Source organism: Argopecten irradians, chromosome 3 (assembly GCF_041381155.1).
Source record: "Argopecten irradians isolate NY chromosome 3, Ai_NY, whole genome shotgun sequence".
NCBI lineage: Eukaryota > Metazoa > Mollusca > Bivalvia > Pectinida > Pectinidae > Argopecten > Argopecten irradians.
The window spans coordinates 10,577,992-10,600,204 of NC_091136.1; the positions used below are offsets into that span (position 1 = coordinate 10,577,992).

The 22,213-nt window shown below is 36.7% G+C and overlaps 4 protein-coding genes and 1 pseudogene across 4 annotated transcripts in view; all 5 read right to left on the reverse strand.

The window, feature by feature from the left end:
- LOC138317533 (cystathionine beta-synthase-like) overlaps positions 1-22,213 on the reverse strand; it is a 144,300-nt gene that overhangs the window by 38,707 nt on the left and 83,380 nt on the right. The gene's annotated exons all lie outside the window — the stretch shown is intronic.
- On the reverse strand, positions 8,345-9,412 carry LOC138317214 (uncharacterized). The gene has a single exon (XM_069258766.1). The coding sequence runs from the start codon at positions 9,410-9,412 to the stop codon at positions 8,345-8,347; it is 1,068 nt and encodes a 355-aa protein (XP_069114867.1).
- Positions 9,810-10,955, reverse strand: LOC138317215 (uncharacterized). Its single transcript, XM_069258767.1, has one exon. The coding sequence runs from the start codon at positions 10,953-10,955 to the stop codon at positions 9,810-9,812; it is 1,146 nt and encodes a 381-aa protein (XP_069114868.1).
- On the reverse strand, positions 10,955-12,540 carry LOC138317216 (uncharacterized; annotated as a pseudogene).
- On the reverse strand, positions 12,555-13,767 carry LOC138319457 (uncharacterized). The gene is made up of 2 exons (XM_069262611.1): positions 12,922-13,767; positions 12,555-12,563 (listed from the first exon to the last, which is right to left on the reverse strand). The coding sequence occupies exons 1-2, from the start codon at positions 13,765-13,767 to the stop codon at positions 12,555-12,557; spliced, it is 855 nt and encodes a 284-aa protein (XP_069118712.1).

Consider the following 22,213-nt stretch of genomic DNA (forward strand, 5'->3'; position numbering starts at 1 on the left):
CAAGTAGAGACCTACCTTTGATATATGCCCTAATTTCAATTACGTTTTCAACTCTCTTGCCAACCATATTTGTATAGAGTGTAACGAGTGCGCTACAACACAATGTACACAGCACCAAGGTCAGTGTAATTGTGGGCGAGATATTTACCTATATCACAATTCAGATATCACGCTATCGCCACGAGGTAGTTTTAAGCCCATTTAGCACGATTTCCACGAGATATTGCGCAAGTAACATTAATTTCGGAACATCCCTCGTATATACACCCTAGTCCGCTAAACCTGCCTATATTATTAGTTTTTTTTTTTTTAAATTTTATTTGTTTTTGATTAGGCAAAAAAAAAAAAAAAGCCTAATAATATAGGCAGGTTTAGCGGACTAATATACACCCCTGTATAAACTTTCATTGATGTCTGAACAACTTGATCGGCGATATGCGTGACAGGTCCCTAATTATAAGGACACAGACAATTAAACATGACCAATATGATACACATAGCTATGTATTACAAATATACAAATATTATTTCTAAATTTAACTTTTCCATATTATATCACAATTGAGTCGCAGTTCACACACATAATAGTTACGAAAACTTGGGTGTACAAGGATATTGTGAAGAAGTTTCGTGGTTGATGAAATGCCACGCTCTCTGCACTGGTTGTATGTCTGATATCTTTCCTTTTTCTCTTTGGAAATTACTACTTGTGACGTTCCGATAACCACACTGTAATCTTCATTATCTGTCGGATATTTGTTTGCCATGTCTTTCCTACAAACACCCCTATATGTTTGTTTTCTACCTATATCAACCACAATACTACTTCTGGCTTCCATAAAATGCTCCACGCATGAGCAATAACAGGGGCCGGATGGGAGAAATTGTGTAAAGACCATATTTGTAATAACCATTTTATGACGCGGGTTTTGATTGGCTGACCAATCGTTATCTTGCTTCGACTGCTGTATCCAACATGGCGGCAGATAACTAATGCGAGGGTTTCCTGAGCGGGACAACCAATATGCAGTCAAAAGAGGACGAGTGGTAGGTATCTTGATGTTTGAACTAATAAGATAATCATTAATATTTCTCTAAGAAATTGTTTATGTTTTAATGTTCATGTAATATGTGTATTGTGTGACAGCCAAGGATTTATAAGTGAGAAGGATTCGTGACTGTCTCTTTACATTACTAAAACACCACGCGAGACGCCGATGAACTGGGAATGAAAACCGTTTTTTCTCAACAAATACTTGTCTTATCGAGTCAAACGAAACACCAATGTAAAGTTTATTAAATATCACAACGTTTATAACTTGATTTAAGGACAGAAGATTTAGAGGATATGTCTTAAATTTTCGTTAAAAAAATATGACAGCTCATGAAATGACGGCCCGCTTCAGAAAGTAAGACGATAACCCTCGCACCCGCAAGCTACATCAAAGGCTGCACCGGCGGATATCAAAGGGAAATCAGCCGGCGCCCAACGTCACGGTCAGTGCACAAACACAAAAGCTCCTGCCTTGTACTCCCCCAAAACCCAGTGTGACTTATCCTTCTCATATACGTCCTTGGTGACAGCCGAGCGTCTAGATTACCCCCACCCCTAGGCTCCAGCTCCATCACAACGTGAAGCTTAGCAGTTACTCACTAATTACTGGTATGTTAAAGTTTAGGCTACATGCCATGCGATGGGATACGTAAACATTGATATGCTGGGACATGTCTTTTTAAATTTGGATTTGATGAAACTATGTATATAAAACGAAAGTATTGGACTTCAGTTTCGTATACATGTATTAGTATAAACAGAATACAGCCCAGGGGTTTTGAGGGTACATATGCACCCAATACTAGTCTAAGCTGTAAATACACCCGTATCATTACAGAGACGGCCGTAGGGAGTGTAGATAACGTTTAGATTCCATTACACTCCATTGATGTAGTAAGGTGTAGAAAATGCATTTGACCTGAAGTACAGGTGGTCTAAAGGTCACCCGAACATGACTCCTTATGGGATGTTGTCAGATCCTCTATTGGATGGATTGGGTATAAGGATCATCACTTTATTTTAATCAGTTTGGCGTGTCAGTCTAATTTAAATTACACTTGTAATTCTGCTCCACTACGATGCTTTATGTACGTTACGCTCCCATACAAGATCTAACAAATCCCTGTTCAGATTGAGTCACCTCAGCATGACCAATGGCCTAGAATCGTAACATTTCGGGACGTACTGTTAGCCGTTTATATTTCCAAATGACACAATAACCACACCGAAGATTCCGTAGACGCTGATTGGCTAACCTCAGGGGTCATGCTGAGGTAACCCCGAATGGGGCATTGTTAGCTGTAGATCTTGTATTGGAGTACAACGAAGAGCATCGTAGTGGAGCGGAATTACAATATAATTTTAATTAGTTTAACTGGCGTGTGCAAGGTCATGAAGGGTCAAAGTGACACTCTCGACCAATTCATTTGATTGACACAGGGACATGTAAATTCAGACAATACTCAGCGCATGTATTTAAAACACTTAATTTATATATATTATATATCTACAGCGAATTTAAACACAGATGTTTAAATGTTGGAGGCTGATTTAGTTCTTACGATAGCTGACAGTTGGCGTCGCCTCGCACATGCTTATCAGAAAAATGTGAAACGTCAATTGTTCCATTTTGTGTGTATGAGATGTCATGGCACATTTTTTTCTAATATGCGTGTACTAGATTACAGCCACTGTCAGCCATATATATATAGTAAGTTTGATAGTCTGTGATAGATGTCGGATTATAATTGATCCACATTTTCCAAGGAATAGATACTATTAGTAAAAAAATGCAATCTCCAGCGAAAAGACAAAATACATATGTCCAAGGACCACATCCTGGTAGACGTCGTAGTTAAAAGAGTGTGTTGATGAGCGTTTGTCATTGAGAACAACTGATTGAGAACAACTGAGTAAGAGTCTGATCGCACGCGGCTCCATTTCTTTATATATGTACCAGAATATACGGGACAAGGAAGTAATTCCAACCGTGTGGACAAAACAAAATTGTCAAATTTTCGAGGCGACACTAAACTGTGAAACCTGTCTAGTCCGACACCATGATTTTCTGACCGGGTGTCAGAAAAATCAGCTATTGTTGACTATTGTTGTTTATTATATGACTTGTGTTTTTGCTGTATTTTAATTGGACGAAATGTTTCCCAGAAGTATTCATCAACTGCGATATCAACTCCGAAATCGGCGGCAAAAAGCGTGCAAAGTTTACTGGACTCAGTCCAGATACCTCTCACGAGTCCAGTAACCTGTGTCAAAAATAGATTGAGGGAAAACTCCCTTCAGATGTGACGTCATAATCACTTTTGACGTCGAGTCGTACCCAAATATAGCTTAACGGGAGTTTCCTAATTTCATGATGTTGGATTAATCTATTGAGACGTCATTATATAATTGGCAACATATATGGCGGAAGGCAGCAAGTTTAGTGGATCAACGGTGATCGACTTCAATTTATGGAAAACGTTCAAGAATGCCAGACGGGAGTTTGATGCAGCGATAAAATATTCCAGTTCTACCAGTATAAAAACATTAGTAAGAAGTATTTGGATATTTACCATATACTACATGTAATAGATAAACTACTTTTGTAAAGGAACATTTGCGAATATCATCCTGTTTATTGTAGTAAAGACTTTTTGAAGAACTAAATTAATACCCTGTAAATGTCATAATAAAACAGTTATCAGCCTCGGGATATATCACTTACTTGTGTTGATAACTCACCGTATCCACCTGAAAATAGGTCGATAATTGTATATTATGGGAATACAATGTATATATATGGTATACAGTGTCATATATATCAATTATTTGTAATATGTTTATTTTGAAGTAAAATTAGAAGCTTAAACTTTTCAATGGTGGTAATGGTGTAAAGTTTTTGCTTCTGTTTTTGATAGCGAAAAAAATACAGTTTGTTAGCGTTGCAGCATCTTTAAGAAGTTCAAAATGTGTTCTTAAGATGGCTGCCAGCTTATATTAGATTTTGGATCAACCCGGAAAAAAATACAATAATACTTTGACGATATCGGATGTCAGGATCATTTCAGTCAACTTTCAGCTACGCCTAAATAGTACTGACAGAACTTAAGTTAATTAATTGCGAAGAACTCTGTTCCAAACGTATCTTAAGCTTCAAGATGGCAACTGTGGTGGCAATCTTTGATTTCATTTGGATTGACTCGAAAAGTAACAATACCAAATGCATGATCGGAACCAGGTCTGGATCATTTCAGGCAAGTTTCAGCTCAATCACATACACAGGCAAAACTTGGATAGTTTAAAACATGTTTTCAAAATGGCTGCCATGGTGGCCATCTTGGATATTTGACTACTGCAAAAAATAACACTTGGTCAGGACCATTTCAGGCAAGTTTCAGTTTAATCTCATTGGAAGAACTAAAAGAATTAATATAAATAGGCACAGCTTTTGTACTTCGATTCTGTTTTAAGCTTATTGTATATAATGTGCATTCAATGTAGTCCTAGCTATTAAGCATTAAAAACATTTATAGTTTACATGTTATGAATCATGAGTTGAAAATTCTTACTTCCTTATTTCGATAAACCTGACTAGACTAGACACGCACATAAGCCTAGGTATATATTTTCCGTCTACATGCAATTTGAGCATTGTCCAGTGACCTGAAGCTGAACTGGAAAATAACATTGTTAGCGAACATTGTTATGTGTTCAACAATTCAAATCATCACATGTAAATGTACACAGAGTGTACTGTAACAGTTAAATAACGAGAAAAAATGATCATGAATGATGCAATATCGACACTTGCCGTTGTCGTTTGTAATTCCGGGTATACGTCCACGTGCATCCAAGTCAAAAACGTCAAAGAGAAATATGTTGTGTGTGTTAGGACACACCTCCAGTTGAGAGAGATTTCATTGGTCGAAATGAACGAGTCTATTTTTTAAATAAGGGTAAAGTTGTCTTCAAAAAGAGGATTACTTTGGCGTTACTCTTATGTGTGGTATTTCATTTATGAACAACCTCAAGATATCATTACATTATTTTATAACCATTTAGGAGAGAAGTATATTTCTTAGCTCTTACCAAAACGAAATAATATTACATCCCGCTTTACCTCCAATATAGAATGTTCCACCAGGGACAAAGTAGTAGAGCGTTTTTCGTGCGGTCATGCTTTATCCGGATTCTTCAAAATAAGGAGAGCAGAAACAAAAGAAAATTTTAGGAATTAACAAAAAATATGTACATACCGTTGTTTACTTCTTCTTTCTTGTATTAAGATTGCTGATTTTTTTCCTTATCTTACTGTTATATATAAGGTGAAGGAAAAGGTGTGCAAAAGAACTGAACAATCCTTACACTGTTAAGATTGTTTTGGTGGAGATATCCACTCCTCTTTACAGATAATGACCTAGATCTACTAACCGAATAACGCCAAACGTCCATTGACAAATAATTAAAAAAATATTACAAAACTGCGTTTTCTTCACAATTTTCATTTTCATCCTTAAAGTCAAGGCATTAAAATCAGAGATTTAAATAGTAATTATATTTAAATCTCTGTTAAGATACACCCAAAAAATGTGAAAACATAGTTATATAAATATCTTATATAATTTCGATTATTTCTTTCGTATTTCAATCAATTTTGTTTTGTTAGCGAAAGTTAAATCACTTTAGTTACATGGATACTATATTATTTAAGAAATTACATTTACAACTACATTATGTATAGCAACTTAGAGTTGATTTAGGTACCAAAATCAGGTACATGTTCTGCATGTATAACATATATAAGTTTTATGGTATAAACATTATATAGATACATATGTATATATACAGCTAGGTCTAATGGGTACAAACCACATATACGCTTACTGTATGTCAAGGCTGACATGATCAATATCTTTTTTATTAATGTCATTCGAGACACGCAGGGGTCAAAAGGAATCGAGAGATTAGGAAGACGTTTAAATTTCAATGGGACAATCTCGTAATATCCTTAAAAACAAATAAACAGATGTGATAGATGTAATTACATGTACTTTATGTTATGTTTTATCGTTGATTATACAGTGTATAAAAAGTACGTTACAAATAATAAAATAAAAGCGTACCCGGCCGTTATGTATTTAATAATAATTTTAAACCCTACATTTTTGTATATGAGGCGGTAGATGGATCCATGCATATGTAGCAGGTTTTTAATTGTACATAGTGTAGGGGGTATCCCTTTAGCTGAGTCGGTAGAGCGGCGGACCAGTGCAAGTCCTGGGTCGCGGGTTCGAGCCCGGCTGGCGGCGAACTACCCTGTTACACATATATATTTACATTTCCGTTTTCTCCTTGCTATATGACCTTACCAACTGCGAAATCGTTTATACTTGCGTAAACGCAGTGGTTGCCGCGCTGAAATAAACACACAGGAACACTGACTTCAGCAAGTAGTGTGAATGCGCATCCAATTAGGACAATTAGATTCTGTAAGACAAATCTTCAATATACTGCATGTAAACTTGAATGTAATGTAAATTTTTAATTATACATCAGCAAATATTATATAAATATGGAATGAAAAATATAAAGTTAATGTGAAATTATTTGTGTACTCTGAATTTGACAACATTTCCCGCCACATTGAAGCCAGCTGTTCCGGGATGACCGGCTGTTTCAAATAACATTGGGAAAAAAACCCAGAGTTTAATTTTATTTGAACACTTCATTTTTAATAAAATGGTTGGTCGAAATGTAAATATAAGGAATGATTGATATTGTTTGTTGGTTACTGGTGTGTAAACTGCATTTTTTGTAACGCGCGTCGTTTAAAATATCTGTACAAAAACTCGTATCAGGTTTCTAGTACTGTGTCGTTGATATTTGCATTATTACAACATGTACATATGATTAAACTTTTAATATGACAGGTATTGATTTTTAGTACAGCATTGTGATGTTGTTTTTTGGGTTTTTTTTTTTTTTTTTTTTTTTTTTTGGGTGGGTTTTTGGGTGGGTGGGTGGGGGGGGGGTTTATTTTATCTAAGGGTACCATTGTGTTGCGCTTCATGGAATTTGCCTCTGCCCAATTGGCATTCATTTTGACTATTAATGCCAACTGAAAGACGTTCAATGTTTAAATGTTTTATTTTTGTTTTATATTTTCATCGCAATCCCACTATCAAACCTTACCAAGCACAATTTACATTCATAGCGTCTATGAACTACAGCCGCTTATCATGAGGTCATTTTCATTGTGACGTCACAATATTGCCGTGCCAGCAATTGCGGTAAATGGCTGTTCAAATGGTTGTTTCATCCTAGGTGATACCGAAGAATTACTAAGTATAGATGAAAAATCATTTGAGATTTCATCATAAAGTTGTAACCAAATGTAATTTATTTATACGTTTCCTTCTACCAAGACAATACCTGCGACGTCATAACTAGTGTGACGTCACAGATAATGATGACGTCATTAATCAAATTTTGATGTCGCACGCATTGTCTACGTAGATGGAAACGTAAAATCCTAGGTTGGTTTTGTCACTCTTATGTAGCAACGAAATTAAAAGTTGTGCCTTTATTTCCATATTTTTTTTTTCTATAAATACTACTGTAGTTATATGATCAATATAAAGTTACGTACATTCATGGATACGTAATATTGAAAATTATAAACGCGATATTATATATATATCAGATCACATGAGGTGATATTACAATCAATAACTGTATTCATAAAGTACTGTATGTACAGAATTGAAGTCTGGTGTAGTGGATATAGTATCCTGTACCAGAAATCTGTCATTAAATTACAGTTGCATTTGCCTAAAGGCGAGTGTCTTATCAAATTATTGAACTCGTTTAATAGATTTCATATTACATAGCCACTCCATGTATTATAATCCTGTGTTTCATTATTTATAATCGCAATATCTTGTCCACTTTCGGACCTCTAAATATAAACGAAGCCGAATTATTGTCCTTGTTCCTCGAGACTCTTTTGCTAACTTGTTTATTAGCAAACTCAATGGCGACAATCTGAAGACTATCTAATGTCTATCTAAAGCATAATGTCGCGCCAATTACGTTGGCGCCAATACACAATATCCTGGGGCCTCGCGAATATTATGTTCACAGTAATATATATTATAAGTATGTAAATAAACAATATTTAAAAGTAAAAAGTGGAATTAAAGTCTTTCACATCAATTATATATATATACTTAGACATTATTTATTAATTAGAGTTTAATAAATTAGGATTTACATGTATGTCGTGCGTATTTAACTTTTACACCAGTTCTTAATGTTTTCCTTCGCTTTTATCTTTGCCACTCGTGGTATTCTGTTCACGTCTCTGCATGGTCCATCGTTCTCGTCTCCACTAGACTCATCGTTGGCGTCTCTGTCGTCTTCCTGACGGACTTCCAAAGGGTATAACTTGATAATCGGTCGATTTGTGATACCAGAACTTGTGCGTATTACTGCAGATCGCACAAGATTGTCTCTACCATATACTAAATCCTCCACAACAGCAATTTTCCACGTCGTCCTTGGTGAATCATCGTGAACCTGAACTATATCTCCTACTTTGATAACTTGACTATTGCTGCCTGAAGCACGGTGAAATTCCCGCAAAGAAGTTAAGTATTCCTGGCGCCACCGCTTCCAAAAATGTTCTATTAACTGGAATCGTCTGTCCATCTCTTTATTTAGAATTCTGTGGGTATCCATGTCGAAAAAGTTGTCGTTTTCATCTTCTGTGTCTTGCAAAGGGTAAAGTACTGAGTTAATCCTTCTTCCGTACAATAAGTGTGATGGGGTTAATGGTGACAGTTCTGTAACGTCTGCACCGATGTATGTGAGCGGTCGGTCGTCGTTGAGTATAGCTTCGATCTCTGTAATAACTGTCATTAACAAGTCGTAATTCACATATGCACGTCCGAGGACTTTTCGTAGACAATTCTTAGTAAGACCAATGAGTCTTTCCCAAAATCCGCCGTACCATGGTGCTCTCTTTGGAATAAATTTCCATGTTGTTCCATAATTATTAAGAGATTGGTGTACAAGTGTCGATTCCGTAAGTTTCCTTATTTCTTCTGCGGCGCTAACAAATGTTGTTCCGTTGTCTGAAATCATAACTCGTGGTAAGGATTTCCTGCTAATGAAACGACGGAAAGCCATGAGAAATGTTTCCTCTGTTAAATCCTGAACGATTTCCAAGTGTACTGCACATATATTAGCGCATGTAAATAGACATACATATACTTTCTTGTCCCGTCCATTGTGTTTCACATGTATTGCACCGGTAAAATCTACGCCAGTAACAGTGAATGGTGCAGCGTCCGACATCCTGTCCTTGGGAAGTGGAGGTGGATCTGGTGACGAGTATGCTTTACCCGATACTTTCTTACATGGTACACATTTCCGCAAAGTATTTCCAACAACATTTCGTATTGATGGAATCCAATACTTTTGTCGTAATAACGTTATTGTAGTACCTTTGTTTCGCATGCATGTTTCGTCTATGCGTGTCCATAATCAGAAGCCTTGTAAACGAATGTTTCCCGGAAACCAAATATGGAAATCGTGTGTCAAACGGTATTGGGGCGTTATTGATACGTCCTCCACATCGTACAAGACCATCATCATCCAAATAAAGTCGAAGCTGGCGAATGAGATGATGGCTTTTATTCGACTGCAGACTTTCTAGAACATCATGATAGCTGTTGTTTTGTACGACTCTAATTCAAATAATTGACGCTTTGTTCAATTCATCTGGAGATAAAATTCCGGATTTCCGATCCTCTGCTTTTCTTCTACAGTTATAAAGGAATCGTTTGACATAGGCAGTAACCCGTAAGAGCCTGGAGTATGAGTTAAATCTGGTTATGTTGATAACACTACATCCGATATCTGTATTAAGAGTTTGCGTACTGTCATTGTTGTTTGTGACATCAGAATCCACTGTTGTGAGGACGATCGATTCGTTCCTATTCCACTGTGGCCAGTGAGTTTGATTGGTAATCCAACTTGGACCGTTTATCCATTTGGTACTCTTACCAAAGTTTGTAGCTGATATTCCTCTTGACAAAAGATCCGCAGGATTATCATTTGTTGGGCAATACCTCCAGGTAAATTCTTGTGTGAGGTCTTTTATTTCCTCAACTCTCTTTCCAATGAAAGGTTTCATCTTTTTGGAAGAATGTAGCCAGTTAAGGACAATCTGACTATCGCTCCAATAGAATACATCCGAACACTGCAGATTTGTCAATATGTGCTTTGCCATTCTAGCTCCCGTCACAGCAGCCAATAACTCCAACTGTGGTATAGTCACGGGATTCAATGGTGCTACACGGTTTTTCGCCATCACTAATTGCGACTGATTTCCACTGGTTATGTATGCGCATGCACCGTACGCTTTCTTGCTGGCGTCTACAAACACGTGAAGTACCGTACCTATGCTTTCTGTGTCTTCTGGTAAGTCTTTGAAATAATATCTCGGAATTTCAGTTGTTGAGACTTTCCTCAAATCGTAACTTAGTTCCATCCATTGACACCGGATATCCTCTGGTAATATCTCGTCCCAATCGAACTTCCTCCTCCATATTTCCTGCATCAGTATCTTGCCGCGTACTGTCACCGGGCTGATAATCCCAAGTGGATCGAAAATCTTTGATGACTGGCTAAGTATTTCTCGCTTGGTAAGCAACGTTTCATCGACATCAGAAATCGGCTTTTGTACGTATGTAATCGTGTCTTTGTTGCTATCCCATCGTAATCCGAGAACTTTTACTTGCTTGTCCTTGTCAAGCACGTCTTTTGACTTGGCTAGTTCGTTCAACGAATCACAGTTTGAAGCCCAAGAACGTAAGTTAAACCCTCCGTTGAGCATTAATGATCGTGCAGAATGAAAGTATTCGAGTAAATCCTCTTCTCTTTCAAAACTTGTAAGACGTTGTCAACGTATATATCATCCTTGATGATATCTGTAACGTCACTTTTGTGATCTTCTAAATGTCGTAGCAACGTGGCGTTCAGTATGAAGGGGGAGCAGGTCGCTCCAAACAATACAGCCTTAAACCTGTAGGTTATTAAATCCGATGAAGGATCAGAGGGATCTTTGAGCCAGTAGAATCTTGTTACATCTCTGTCGTCTTCTTCTAGCTCTATCTGCAGAAAGGCTTTCTCAATGTCTGCGGAGACGGCAAATTTTTTGCGTCGGAATTTCAGAAGTATTGATGTAATATCATTTAGCAAAGGCGGGTCGTTCCGTAAACAATCATTCAAACTTGGCTTATCTTTCGACTGTTGGCAACTGCAATCGTAGACAATCCGTATTGGTGTTGTTGACGAGTCCTTTTTTACTGGGTGATGAGGTATATAGTGCACCTTACCGCTTGTAATTTGATCGTTCTCTACTTTTTCCACAAAACCTCTCTGTTCCTGTTCATATATTATCGATGCATAATGCTTCAACATAACTGGGTCCTTGCTCAATCTGTTTATGACACTTTCCGTTCTCCGGCGAGCAACTTCTTTGTTAGTGGGAAGTGGTGAATGGTCATCTCGCCACGGTAATTTGGCGATATATTTATTTCCGCGAAACTCTATACACGACTGTTTGTAGTTTTCAAGATACGTGCAGCTTTCATCTTCGGTTTTGTCATCTTTTTTTCTGTATGCCAAGCGATTCCACCTTCCAAAATTTCTCTAAATCGCATTCGTCTTTTTTATGTGATACTAGCACGTTCATAACTGACATGTTCTGTCGCTGATTTAGAGATGAAATTCCTTGGTATGGTCCGGATAACAAATATCCTATTTTCGATTTTACAGCAATAGGTCCTTTACCTCTCACGACTTTGTCTTGGACAATGTCCCAGTAATGGTCAGCTCCTATGAGAAGTGATACCTCAAACGTTTCGTCAGCTGAAACGGGGTGAGCTAATTTCAAACCTTTTAGGTGTGGTAATTTTGCAATGTGCTTCCTATTGGAATTAAGCGGTACTGCTATTGTCGGTACAACTAAAACCTTGACCGGTATTTTCTCCCGTGTATTGGTTTGTAGGTAAACCGTTCCAGAGCTGAGATGACGCACCTTGTCTCCGACTTGACCGAATCCCGATATATTAATTGTCTCTTTCCCGGTGGTTTCCATTTGTAATTTATCTGCCAATTCTTGTGTAACGAATGACCTTTGTGCACCTTCGTCAAATAGAATGTTACTTTGGACACACTGACCGTTCACACAAACTGGTGCGATGGCTGTTTTCAATAATACTTGTGAAGAGTGTACTTCTGATGCGGTGTACATCATGAAGTAGTAAGTTCTTTGAGATTTGTCGCATTTTCGTTGTTTCGTTCTTTCGCGTTGTGTTTTGTTGTGTATGTGATCGCGTCATTTTGCATGTTGTCTTGACGATGTGTAGAGTTACATATACTCGAATGATGACGACGGTTACATTTCTTACAGTTTTTCCGAGATTTACAATCAGAGATTCTGTGTGTTTTCCCAAACAATTGAAACAAAGTTTATCACGCTTTATAATCTGTATCCGACTTTCTACATCCGAAACTTTTGTGCAGCTACTGGGAGCATGTATCTCCTGGCAAAAAACGCATGTTTTTTTTATTTGTTCCGTTTTGTTGTTCGCGTCTTTCGATTTCGATTCAGTTCCGGTGAAAAATGTTGCTGTATATGAAGGGGTGTTTGTGTGAGAATCAAAAGACTGTCCCGCTTCCATAATACTAATCTCTTTGAACAGACATTTTCTTAACTCTCCTAATGTCCAGTTGTTCATGCCATGTTCGCGCGTGAGGTTTTTCCTGATTTCACCCGGAAGTTTATTCAGTATTACCGGTATCAATAGACATCCGTAATTGTCCTGATCTTGTCCTAGCGATTCTAGACCTCTTATTAAAATCTCTGTCCTGTCGTAAAACATTCTCATACTCTCGGGAGTATTTCGTGGGGTTGGGACTTCTAAAAGGGCTTGCATGTGTGCGCTTCTTATTTTGTATTCTTGACCAAATCTCTCTTGTAACAAACATATTGCTTTGTTATAGTTTGTGTTTGTAAGAGCAAATCCTGTGACAGTTTGTAAAGCTTCGTTTTGGAGTAGAGATTTCAGGTAGTTAAATTTCTGTACGTCGCTTAGTGATGGGTTACAGTGTACAGATGATTCAAAAGAATCCCAGAACGAATGCCATTCTAAAATGTTTCCACTAAATTTAGGAAGATCCAATTTCGGAAGCTTGTGATAGTGAGACGAAATGGTAGAAAATGACCTATTGTCGGGAAATCTCAAGTCCGTGTTAATGGACTGACTGTAAGGTGTTCTGTTGAAAACATCATTTTCTGGCATATGAAAACTCTGTGCGTTTGCGTTGAGTGACGAAGAAGTAGTACTGCGTGTGTTTGTGGTTTTGAGTAACTTCCGCATGCTGCGTATTTTTGAATTTAAATTAAAAGTATACTCATCCATATCTGCGATTTCTTCCTCCACTTCATCGTCGTTGAGTTGATCCAGTATCTGTTGATTGAGTTCTTGTAGTAGTTGTTCCTTTTCTGTAATCACATCTAAGATGGAAGATAGTTCTTCAACGTCAACATCTTCTTCATTTTTTGTGTCCTCGAATCGTTTTAAAAACCTCGTAACTGCACTTCTATGGCCTGCGCAGGTTGCCTTTAACTTTGTAGCCATGTTTTTAAAAACGTCTCTTTAGTCACGGCACCAATGTCGTGAATGTGATAGAGTGAGAGAAAACACAACCAACGCGTTTGAATACCATTGATCAACTGACTATTTAATAAAACTGCGTATAACATCACAATCGTTGTGACGTCATTTAAGTACATGTCGCATAACGTCGCGCCAATTACGTTGGCGCCAAATACACAATAGTTTTGATTTATTTATGTCCTATTAACAGCTATGGTCATGTAAGGACGGCCTCCCATGTATGTGGTGTGTTGCATGTATGTTGTGCGAGATGAGTGTACTGGGAGACTACGGTATGTTCGTGTTGTGTCTTCTTGTATAGTGGAACTGTTGCCCTTTTTATAGTGCTATATCACTGAAGCATGCCGCCGAAGACACCAAGCAACACACCCCACCTGGTCACATTATACTGACAACGGGCGAACCAGTCGTCCCACTCCCTGTATGCTGAACGCTAAGCAGGAGCAGAAACTACCACTTTTATAGACTTTGGTGTGTCTCGGCCAGGGGACAGAACCCAGAGCCTTCCTCACAGGGGCTTTAAGAATGGAATATTTAGAGGGATATGTCTTAAATTTGGGTTAAAAAATACGACAGCTCATGAAATGACGGCCAGCTTCATCAAGTAAGACGGTAACCCTCGCACCCGCAAGCTACATCAAAGGCTGCACCGGCGGATATCAAAGGAAAAACAGTTATCGACAACGTCACGGTCACTGCCCAAACACAAAAGCTCCTGCCTTGTATTTCCCCAAAACCCAGTGTGACTTATCCTTCTCATATATGTCCTTGGAACAAACACTTCTTTTATCGAGTAAAAAGAAACACTAATGTAAAATTTTAATAAATTTAATGACATCTAATCCTTTAATCCTTGCTTTAAAGACAGAAAGATGTAGAAGAAATGAAGAAATACTGTTAATTTTAAGTGCGAGCGTACTCGCACTATTATTTTCCTTGTCGGGTGTAGAGTCTGTGTACATCTGCTATGCGCGAATTCCACCTGCGCACGCGATACCACAACTCAGTGTCTTATACCGTTTAATAGATTTCGCCGTGATTTAGTGACACCAACCTTTCAAAAACATATACTAAGATATACTTGTCTGCAATAATCCATTATAAATTAACAAGTGAGATCTTATAACACAGTGCTAAATACATTTATTTTGTGTAATTTTCAAGCAGTGTATCATACAATTTCTTGCATTGGTCACAATATTCTAAGCATATCTGATCAACTTCGAATACTTCCGGCACAATACAATGCAGATCAGGTTTATATAGTCAATAAAAGAAAGTGACAAAACGGATAACTTTTAGTACCCGGCCACATATTGGATTTATTTCATAGACATATTTCTAGTTTTAATTTTTTAATTCATTAATTATTCCAGGATTTGACCATTGACAATACTAGCATATGTAAACTTGAGGGAATAACAAACTCTCTGGTCTTGGTTTCTTCTGATCTTTATCTGTTCTTGATCGCATCAGAATATGGTATAAAGACCCTATAAACAGATTAATAAAGACTATTGTATAAACTATAGACTCTTTGATTGTATAATCTATATATCAAAACTATTCTACAACCAGAATAAATAATTACAGATAATTCACACATTTATCATTCAATTAATAAAAGTATACTATAAATAAAACACCTACCTTGACAATGGCTGAAGGGTCAAATCGAAATATGCAGTAATTTCTATCAAGTGTCTTGTCTCAGATCGAATCCACTTTTTTGTGTCTCTGCCAAAACCGGACAAAGACAATGATAATAACCACAAAACAGAAACGAGACAAAACAAGGACACAAACATTGACTACATCACACAGGTAAACTGGACACACGTACACAGGTATACACAACTAGTGACAAACAAAACGAATTAGTGAAAACCACCCTGTTACACAAATATATATACTGGGACCGACCCTACCAGTTTTTAAGGAACAGTAGTTGTGATTTTGGAAAAATTAACTGTTTGCATCTCATGAAACACATAATTTCCACATAAACAAAACAACACCATCATGAAGTATTCGTCAGCAGCTCCAGACATTTGGAAATCTGGACGCATAGTAGAATTATAACTAGAATATGCACACAATCACGCCTACTGTTACGTTATGGATACTGGTTGGGTCCAAGTAGTGATAAGAAATTGTTATTGTTCAATTAATGGGAATCATCGAATAAGCATTTGCAAAAGCCTTGTACCAATCAATTTTCAATTAAAATTTTACAAATCACAGAATACATAACTGCTATTTCTCTTTTAACTACCTTTTCTTTAAATTTGACTGTCTTTTACTTAACATCATATAAGTTTGATAAGCACCATACCATATGGACTACCCTGCCACAGAATTGTCTATGTGTTTTCTTGGGCCTTCATTTTGAAATAGATATCAGAGGGGCAAGTCGAAAATGAAAAAAAAAACTGAAGTGTGTATCTTTGCCAAACTAATATGTTATGTGCATCCTGTTGAACTGACTTTTGACTTTTAGCATTTTCAGAAGTCAAATCACTATTTCTCAGAAATCAGTTCAATTAAAAACATAACAAATAGATTGTGCAAGTGCTTGATTGAAACCAAAGAGTCAATTTTAATTTTAGGAGTCAAAAACATAATCTCAGTGGCTTTTGGCTGGATGCCCTGCTAATAAATCCAGATATCAATTTTGCTAATTTCACAATCCAATATCACTAAATCGTTCTTGTTTAACAATATATATTGCCCACCACAATCATCATTGCATGCAGGGCCCACCACTACGTATACATATACCAACACATACACATTGCCTGTGGTACAGGTGTAAAGCTAATGGTAGTCTGAATATTAGCTGATGAAATATATTGCTCACTAACAGTAACAGTGTAGCCAAATGCTAACAAGATAGCACATTAGCATTAGAATACAAAGTCTACATGTACATGTGATCACACAATTTTAATTAACAGTGGCATTTGAAGATGTGGTTGTGTATGATGATCATGTGGATATATAAGCAACAGTTGAGATGCCATAAACCAAGGCCATCACATTGCTGGCAAACAGTGAACTAGTACTCATGCTAACAAGTTTGTCAAAATGTGGTGGCTAATATATTTGAAAGATGTCATATCATGTCATAGCTGGATGTCCTGAGTAATGCAGCATCATGACCTAGATTTTTCACATCAGTCACGTGCACCACATGCACTTTTGACCCAATAGTTGGAGCTTTTTTTAAAAAATTATGCTGAAGATATTTCAATCTCTTCGGTAGTTATTGTTATAAATAGACTTGCATATGATCAGTAGAAATCTAGTTTTGTTAATAAATGCATAAGGCTACTTTGACCATTTCCCTTTGACTATGTGAAATTTACGTCATATGCTCCACGGACCATTGCAACATGTATGTCTGTATTTGTAACCTCGAGATGAAATTCTAGACAACCATAAAAGGAAATAAAGGGTATCACATCACATGGTTTGTTATACCATCCATGTTATCTGTATTGATACAACATAGCTATAAATTCCCATTAGGGCTATCAATAAGAATAAAGCCTGAAACATCCTATAGAGGCTAGGCATGACAGTTTACTACCATATTCTAACGATAACTTGTCTCAGCCTTATAACAATAATTCAAATGTTTGCTAAAGAGTCAGGAATAAAAAAAGATAAACCTACTTTTGTCTTGATAACTTAGATATCATAAGTCATTGCTAAATTTGCTATTGATAATGATGATTACCTGATGATATTCAACCTAAAAAGAGCCTTCATCCATAATAAGTGCCCCCTCCCTTATTTACCAGGCCTTAATTTCATATATATATATAGACCTCAAATGAAATGCAGACTGAACATATGAATATCTTTAAAGTTTCTTTATTAGGTCCTCTTTTTGAAAATATATAAAGGTTCTATATTACGCACACACTTAATTGGGAAGGGGCCTTTTTACCTTATATTGGGAAAGAAATTGGCAAATTTCAGGGAACAAAATTTCCAGGAGTACACTATATAAATATTTTGGGAATTTGGCATAAATTTGAAATAATTTACATTGGGAATCATGTAAGGGGTTATTATGTAATTATCAACCCCAAAAAGCCCCTAGAAAAAGCCCTGGCAGTAACTGTTATGTTTTTTTAATTTTCTAAATGTGTATAGGTCGCTTATTGGGTAAAATATGATAAGTTTTTTTTGTCAAAGAAAAAATATTATGGTACATCATCTAAACAAATCATGATTGAAAATCTAAAATTACATTTACACACAATGTCATTGAACAACATACTTTTGTGTGTGTGAAAGTATCTTGATGAGAACAAAATCTACATTTTAAACCAAATTTGTTCTGATATTTTATTTTCTTCAGGGAATAAGAAAGTCTACTTTAAACATCAGACATAATAGTACATCAAGCTAAAGTTGGTGATTTATAGTTCATTTGAACTTGATTGTAAAAGTTCACAGACAGTTAAAACCAGCCCATATCTTATAACACAGTCTGAGAGTCTGACATTTCCGACTGGTACATTTCTACAAATTCTCTCCCTATGGGTCTGTCTCATGTCAACTTTGACAGATAGATTTGGACATCTTCTATAGCTTGAAACCGTTTGTTGGTTTTGACCAGAATTTGAGAATAAAGATTCAGACCTTTTTCAATAAGTGTATATAATGGTTTGTGTGTCATGTTCTGTTCTTGCTCTTCTGTCAACCACTGTGACCATCTGGAGTTATTAATTACAGTTTGGTCAATTGTAGGGCTAGAAAAGAACTTTCCCAATCATTATTATCATATGGTTGTCATATACTGACTGCACTGGACAATACATGTGCTGTCCATATACATTGTACATGTATACTTTTTACTTCTTTTGAAGTTACAAATGGAATTCAGTGGGATTGAGTCACTTTTTTTTTTTTTTAGCCCACCATCATCAGATGGTGGGCTATTCAAATCGCCTTTCGTCCGTGGTCCGTCGTCCGTCCGTCCGTCCTTCCGTCGTCCGTCCTTCCGTCCGTCCGTCCGTCCGTCCGTCCGTCCGTCCGTCCGTCCGTCCGTCCGTTAACAATTCTTGTTACCGCTATTTCTCAGAAAGTACTGAAGGGATCTTTCTCAAATTTCATATACAGGTTCCCTCAGGACCCTAGTTGTGCATATTGCATTTTGGGACCGATCAGTCAACAAGATGGCCGACAGGCGGCCATCTTGGATTTTGATAGTTAAAGTTTGTTACCGCTATTTCTCAAAAAGTGCTGAAGGGATCTTTCTCAAATTTCATATACAGGTTCCCTCAGGACCCTAGTTGTGCATATTGCATTTTGGGACCGATCAGTCAACAAGATGGCGGACAGGCGGCCATCTTGGATTTTGATAGTTTAAGTTTGTTACCGCTATTTCTCAAAAAGTACTGAAGGGATCTTTCTCAAATTTCATATGTAGGTTCCCCTAGAACCCTAGTTGTGCATATTGCATTTTGGGACCGATCAGTCAACAAGATGGCCGACAGGCAGCCATCTTGGATTTTGATAATTTAAGTTTGTTACCGCTATTTCTCAAAAAGTACTGAAGAGATCTTTCTCAAATTTCATATATAGGTTCCCTAGGGCCCTAGTTGTGAATGTTGCATTTTGGGACCAATCGATGAACAAAATGGCCGACCGACGGCCATCTTGGATTTTGATAGTTAAAGTTTGTTATCGCTATTTCTCAGAAAGTACTGAAGGGATCTTTCTCAAATTCCAAGCATAGTTTCTCCTTGTACCCTAGTTGTGCATAGTACCTTTAAGGACTGCTCCATAATGCTTTTTGGGACTGATCGGTAAAAAAGATGGCCAACCGGCCGCCATCTTAGATTTCATTGTTGAAGTTTGTTACCACTTTTTCTTAGAAAGTACTATAGCGATCTGTCTCAAATTTTATATGTAGTGTGTTTGAAAAAGTTTGAAAAGCAGGGAAAAGATCCTCTTTCCATTGTCAGACATAAATCATTCTTTGGTGGGCGCCAAGATCCCTCTGGGATCTCTTGTTTGAATACATGGTTGACGAAGTCTCATTATTTCTCAGGTTGGTCATGAGAAAACCAAGATGGCCATTATATGGTAACCACAGACAACATCATGAAAAAACACATTTCGAACTTCCTCTCCAGTTTTAACTGTGTAATTGAGCTGAAATTGGTAATATTATAAGAAGGGCAGTCCTTAAAGTGTTATTTTTCGGTCTTCGAAAATAACACCATTTTGATGTACGTTGGCCAATTTTTAGCATGATTGAACCTGAGCAATCACAGTTTTCCAACTTACAAGACTTATTTTATAGTCAATAGGTATTCATGTCCTTCCATAAGCTGAAATGCAAAACAATTTATAAAATTTCATAATCCGCGAAAATCAAGTCCAACAGAAATAAATGATGACATGTCACAGTAGTTAGATGACTGATTATTCTGTCTTTAGCCGAGTTAGCTGCCCTGCGGGTAGGTATTGATTGTTACGTCAATATTTTGTGAGCGCAACTCACATCATTTTCTCCGAAAAGTATGACATTATACTCGCATGACATCACAATCAATTCCTACCCGCAAGGGCAGATAACTCTGTAATATGCAAATACAGAATATGGCCCTTAGGCCTTTTGTTAATGATACTTTATTTGAGTTTATTAATCAAATATTCAGCTTCAGATATTGAAGACAAAATTTTTCAGTTTTCAAATGCCATATATAGTATAGCTATTCTGGTAAGATTTGTATATTTTAGTGAAATATGATGTATGTTTGGATGTTTTTAGCAGACCAAATATTAAGGGATGTTCCATTTTTTGGAGCTCAGAAATGTTTGAACGCTATATGATGTGAGAAATCCATCAATCAGGTTGATGTTGTGAAGATATGGTGTTACTCAGGGCTGGTAAAATCAAGTGTACATTGTGGAGATAATGCTGCCTGACAGGCAATTCTGTCTTGTTTAAGATGATATAGCCGGCAACAACATTACATGGCCCGTCATCCTTATAGCCAAGCATCACTGTGTCACACACACCTAAAACTCACATCATTACAGTGAGTTTCCGTTTCAAGGATATTGCTCTCCCCATATTATATACCATATCAATCTTACGTTGTTGAAAGTTTTCAGTTTCAATGATTCTTTTCTTTTTGCGTTTCGAACTTTGAATTTTCCATTTAAAATTTTGTAAGCAAAAAAAAATCTTGTGATCCAGTGCATTCTAACTGAATCACATTTATTAAATTAGATGTGTTAACTATCAATTGAATGTCACTTTTAGTTATTTGATGCTGTCATTTTGCCCAAATTCTGAAGACAAGTTGCGTGTTGGTAAAAGTTTTCTTTTTGATTGTTCCAAAATAGCTACAAATGTAAATAGATTTTTTGTGCAGTTTCTCTGTGATGATCAAATTAAAGGAGGAAGGAGAATAGACCGAGACCTATCCTTTAAATTACTTGACTGACTGCATGATCAGTCAGTGATGCCAGGGGCCAAGATCCCTCTGGGATCTTTAATAGATGTTTGTTCAGAAATGTATATTTTGAAACTGTTACAAAGTTAAAAAGACCACTTGTCATATAAAGAGAGTTGGAAAATAGTCTCCTGCTTTGGAACTGTTAAAATGTTGAAAAGACCAGCTAGTTGTCATATAAAAGAGAGTTAAAAAATAGACCCGGCCCTGAAAATTAACACTGTAGTTACATGTAAAATTCTGGTTTTTCTGGTAGGATTCATTTTAATTACCCTGGTTGTGAAGCCATACATTTGATATGGCTTTAATGTAAAAAAGAAAAATTTTCAGTGTTTTCTTTTTTCAATTAAACCCAGTCAAATGAATAAACAAGGTCTGTTCAATATTCAGAATAATAAAGACATATTAAATATAACATGTATATATATGATCAAGTTAGTGGGTGCAAGCTAACCATCCATTTGTGTATTGATCTTTGTGTGTTAATGCTGCAGCTTCTAAAAAACAATTGTTTGGCACGACATCAACTGATCAATAAACACATCCTCATTGAATTTAGAACATTGATAGATGAAGGGCTGTGGCTATATGAGAGATAGCTAGGCATTGGTTAATAAATTTGATAAATTGATACTTACGTTAGTGACATTCAGATCGAGGTATATATGTATAATGATAATTAATGGCTGTAATTTTGTTTATTGAATTCCATGTTCATTTCATGGTCATTATAGTTTAAGTTTTACTGTAAGAAAAATCATTTTAATGAACATTTATAAATTGTCAAACATGCAGCTAGTGAATTTCATTATATTTTGCAAACAAATGTAGATTTAAAGATGACTCCTGGAAGTAGTATGTTTCTTTTATTAAATTTGGCCGGCCAAATCAGATCAGATGTTCTGTACAGACATATACTA